This window comes from Palaemon carinicauda, chromosome 29 (genome assembly GCF_036898095.1).
Source record: "Palaemon carinicauda isolate YSFRI2023 chromosome 29, ASM3689809v2, whole genome shotgun sequence".
NCBI lineage: Eukaryota > Metazoa > Arthropoda > Malacostraca > Decapoda > Palaemonidae > Palaemon > Palaemon carinicauda.
In genome coordinates, this window is record NC_090753.1 from 65,817,437 (window position 1) to 65,822,491 (window position 5,055).

The 5,055-nt window shown below is 37.2% G+C and overlaps 1 protein-coding gene across 1 annotated transcript; it reads left to right on the forward strand.

Moving 5' to 3' along the window:
• Positions 1-742: 742 nt before the first annotated feature.
• On the forward strand, positions 743-2,263 carry LOC137622627 (glutamine-rich protein 2-like). Its single transcript, XM_068353232.1, has one exon. It carries the CDS (start codon positions 743-745, stop codon positions 2,261-2,263), a length of 1,521 nt encoding a protein of 506 aa, XP_068209333.1.
• The last annotated feature ends 2,792 nt before the right edge of the window (positions 2,264-5,055 follow it).

Sequence of the window (5,055 nt, forward strand, 5' to 3'; positions counted from 1 at the left end):
ATATATCATTGTTTGTTTATGTATGTTATTGTTCGTGTGTGTTTGATATATATATATATATATATATATACACACACATATATATATATATATATATATATATGTATATATGTATACATATGCATATATATATATGTATACATATACATACATATATATATATATGTATATTATATTTTTATTTCATTTTTAATAATTTTCATAGTTTATTTCATTTCCTTATATCCTTTCCTCACTGAGCTATTTTACCCTGTTGGAGCCCTTGGGCTCATAGCACCCTGCTTTTCTAACTAGTACTGTAGCTTAGCTAATAATAATAATAATAATAATAATAATAATAATAATAATAATAATAATAATAATAATATCTGTTTGTTCATTTGTGCACGCTCATGCTTGTGCTTGCTTGTGGATAAATGCACGTGCTTGTGACTCCAAAGGCATGACTACCCTGATATAAACGTGGCAAGGCAAAGAACACTGCTCTTGAAGCCATGCAGATAAGGCCAGACAAGGCCAATTCTTGTGGCAATGACAGCTTGCTTCCTTTCCAAGCACCCACGACCTCGTGGATATAATTAAACGAGTTAAATCGTACCTCCCTGAAACCGACATTTCCCTTCTGTACAGGGTCCCAAAACACCCCTTCCCCCCCCCACCATTACCCATACGTAAAGGTCATAATCCCCAGCCCCTCATACAAAAAGGTCATAATCCCCAGCCCCTCATACAAAAAGGATACATGCCCCAGCCCACCATACAAAAAGGTCATAATCCCCAGCCCCTCATACAAAAAGGTCATAATCCCCAGCCCCTCATACAAAAAGGATACAAGCCCCAGCCCCTCATACAAAAAGGTCATAATCCCCAGCCCCTCATACAAAAAGGTCATAATCCCCACCCCCTCATACAAAAAGGATACAAGCCCCAGCCCCTCATACAAAAAGGTCATAATCCCCAGCCCCTCATACAAAAAGGATACAAGCCCCAGCCCCTCATACAAAAAGGTCATAATCCCCAGCCCCTCATACAAAAAGGTCATAATCCCCACCCCCTCATACAAAAAGGATACAAGCCCCAGCCCCTCATACAAAAAGGTCATAATCCCCAGCCCCTCATACAAAAAGGATACAAGCCCCAGCCCCTCATACAAAAAGGTCATAATCCCCAGCCCCTCATACAAAAAGGATACAAGCCCCAGCCCCTCATACAAAAAGGTCATAATCCCCAGCCCCTCATACAAAAAGGATACAAGCCCCAGCCCCTCATACAAAAAGGTCATAATCCCCAGCCCCTCATACAAAAAGGTCATAATCCCCACCCCCTCATACAAAAAGGATACAAGCCCCAGCCCCTCATACAAAAAGGTCATAATCCCCAGCCCCTCATACAAAAAGGATACAAGCCCCAGCCCCTCATACAAAAAGGTCATAATCCCCAGCCCCTCATACAAAAAGGATACAAGCCCCAGCCCCTCATACAAAAAGGTCATAATCCCCAGCCCCTCATACAAAAAGGTCATAATCCCCACCCCCTCATACAAAAAGGATACAAGCCCCAGCCCCTCATACAAAAAGGTCATAATCCCCAGCCCCTCATACAAAAAGGATACAAGCCCCAGCCCCTCATACAAAAAGGTCATAATCCCCAGCCCCTCATACAAAAAGGTCATAATCCCCACCCCCTCATACAAAAAGGATACAAGCCCCAGCCCCTCATACAAAAAGGTCATAATCCCCAGCCCCTCATACAAAAAGGATACAAGCCCCAGCCCCTCATACAAAAAGGTCATAATCCCCAGCCCCTCATACAAAAAGGTCATAATCCCCACCCCCTCATACAAAAAGGATACAAGCCCCAGCCCCTCATACAAAAAGGTCATAATCCCCAGCCCCTCATACAAAAAGGATACAAGCCCCAGCCCCTCATACAAAAAGGTCATAATCCCCAGCCCCTCATACAAAAAGGATACAAGCCCCAGCCCCTCATACAAAAAGGTTATAATCCCCAGCCCCTCATACAAAAAGGTTACAATCCTAGGCCCCTCATACATACAGGTCAAAATCCCCAGCCCCTCATACATACAGGTCAAAATCCCCAGCCCCTCATACGAAAAGGTTACAATCCCCAGTCCCTCATACGTAAAGGTCAAAACCCCACCACTGTTAATAGACCAACTTGCGTTATCATGCTAGTCCAAGCTTATTATGTTGGAAGTTTTGTGACGTTCTTGCTCGCAAAACGCTGCATAAAAACTCGATGACTGTTTAATAAAGTTTAGATGTATTCAACTAGCCACTCAGTTACATCTAATGGCAGCTCACACTCAAAAGAGCACCGATATTTCTAAAATCACTGTCACTCCCTTAATTTTTTAAGATATTTCCATTTTGTTTACTTTTTTCCACACTTTCAGATCCCAACAGTGATTTATCAAGAGCTAATTACAAAATTACAAGTTTAATAGATCAATTGACTGACACATGATTAATGTTATGATTGATCGTGAGATTAACTTCAAAACTACTAAATAACTCGGTCCGATTCTCATCACTGCCATCAGTTTAGGTTTATATGGATGTTTAATTCCCCTAAAAAGACCAAGCACATTATTATGGTATGATTAATCGCATGAAGCATAAATGATGGCATAATTGATCGCACGGCAATTATACAAAGCAAAAGTTGACAAAAAAGTATGGCCCAGATGACCCTTATTACATACATTATAAGGACACAAAAAAGAATATATTGATAATGGTAATAAAATTAATATAAAAAAAGGCTGAAACTAACACGCAAATAAATCAAGAATAATAATAATAGAACAACATGCAAAAGAAGAGTGGTAACACTTACGTTCAGCCGCGAAGTGAAGAGCTGGTAGACGTCTGTTTTTCTCGTAATCCAAAACGATAGAAAACCCCACTATTTCGGCCACTACCACTCGATGTGGTGCTTGTGAGTAATCAGCACGCATTCAATCACTGCTCGATATCATTTCCAGTATCAACAATTCTTAAAACCATCAATAAACTAAAAGAAAGCACAACAAGTTCAGGAGAAGCTTAAACACGACACCGCGTATGTAAACTAAAGAATCCGTTCACGAGCGTAAAACATTTTCACAAAATATTGCTCTAAAATTAATTACCAGCAGATTTTTTTTTACTTTATGCTAAAATTTAATCATTTTATTAATTCTAAAACATGAATTGGTTGTTATGAAGCACGATATAAAAAATTAATGTAAAAATATTTACCTTTACGCTACCGTGTGGTATTGCTGCTTCATGATCCATCAGGCAAACTGAGGCAATGTCCGACGAGAGATAGGTAGGTGAGTGGCTGGTGCGGTGTTATAACACTGGTTGTAATTTCAAATTTCATAAATATTATAAACTAAAAAGTCCCAAATGTGCCATAGAGCGGCAATGTTTCGCGTTCAGTATGTTTGTCATCACCAAATCGTCAGTTAAACCAAGGATATTAGGATGACGGTTTGGGTGGATAAAGGAAAGAAATCTGGATGCAACAGGAGATTTGACAGATTAACTGTGGTTCGTTCGTTCGTTTTGGAGTGTCCAACCTTACGTAATGCAAGGATAGGATTAATTGTGGTTATTAAGAGACAATGTCTGTTCTCTAAAAGAGAGGGATGATTTGGCAGATTTTATACTTACCTCGGTTTATAGTATTTCAAGTCCTAGGCTGAACCCACTTAGGCCTAGGTTTGATGCTAACAAAGCCAATCTCTCTCTCTCTCTCTCTCTCTCTCTCTCTCTCTCTCTCATACTTACTTCTGCCTGATGGGTAGGAAGATAACTTTCTCATTCAAGTTTGAATAATCAATATAAATTGCCTAACAATTTGGCTTTAGAAGAAAATACACCAAGTTATATCTTCAGTGCATATCTAAAGGTACTCTAGTTTATCTATTTTCTATCTATCTGCATATATATATATATATATATATGTCTGTGTGTATTTATATATATGTGTATGTATGTATGCATGCATATATATATATATAATAATATATATATATATATATATATACAGTATATATATATATATATATATGTATGTATGTATGAATATATCTGTTTGTGTGTGTATATATACTGTGTTTATATATATATATATATATATATATATACATATACTTATTTTCTCTCATTTTAAAGGGGATACCTTAACGTGGTGAAAGAGACACCCGTTTCATTTATGATAGGTTATCACTGATTAAGAAAACAAGCTCGTTGCATATGCAGATGATGCTACTCTCTTTGCAAGAATTTATAATAATAATAATAATAATAATAATAATAATAATAATAATAATAATAATAATAATAATAATAATAAACAGAAAAGACATAAAGATTTTCTTATAAGTAAATTAAAGTACCATTTACAATCATTTCCCCATTTATGGAACCAGTGACAAGACTCATGCAAATAAAGTCAATTAAAATGTAATGATAAAATTACCCAAAGGGAAGAAGAATTATTTTCACATGCAGATTAAACTGCGAAACTGAGATTGATGACATTTTCCCTTTTATTCAAAGAAAGAACTGGATTCATTTCGACAGACTGCGAAAGTCCACTGAAGCATAACATAAGAAATCGGATTTTGGAGAAGAAGAATCAGACACAGCAGATCTCTCTCTCTCTCTCTCTCTCTCTCTCTCTCTCTTGAATTATTTATTTCATGGGGACTTTGGATTAAACTTTGAATAGCTATTAATCTCTCTCTCTCTCTCTCTCTCTCTCTCTCTCTCTCTCTCTGTGTGGAAACAAATTATCTCTTTCTCTCTAGTAACATGAATAATTTCTTTCTCTCTCTTCAGCAACGTATTATTTTCTCTCTTTTTAGTAAATAATAATGAACTAAAATGTGCACAAGCTCTCTCTCTCTCTCTCTCTCTCTCTCTCTCTCTCTTCAGTAACGAATTATTTTTTCTATTTCTTTAGTAAATAATAATGGACTAAAACGTGCACAAGCGTTCTCTCTCTCTCTCTCTCTCTCTCTCTCTCTCTCTCTCTCTC

What these genes read in the sequence shown, in the direction of transcription:
- LOC137622627 (XM_068353232.1), top strand. Translation starts at nt 743, where the DNA reads ATGCCCCAGCCCACCATACAAAAAGGTCATAATCCCCAGCCCCTCATA.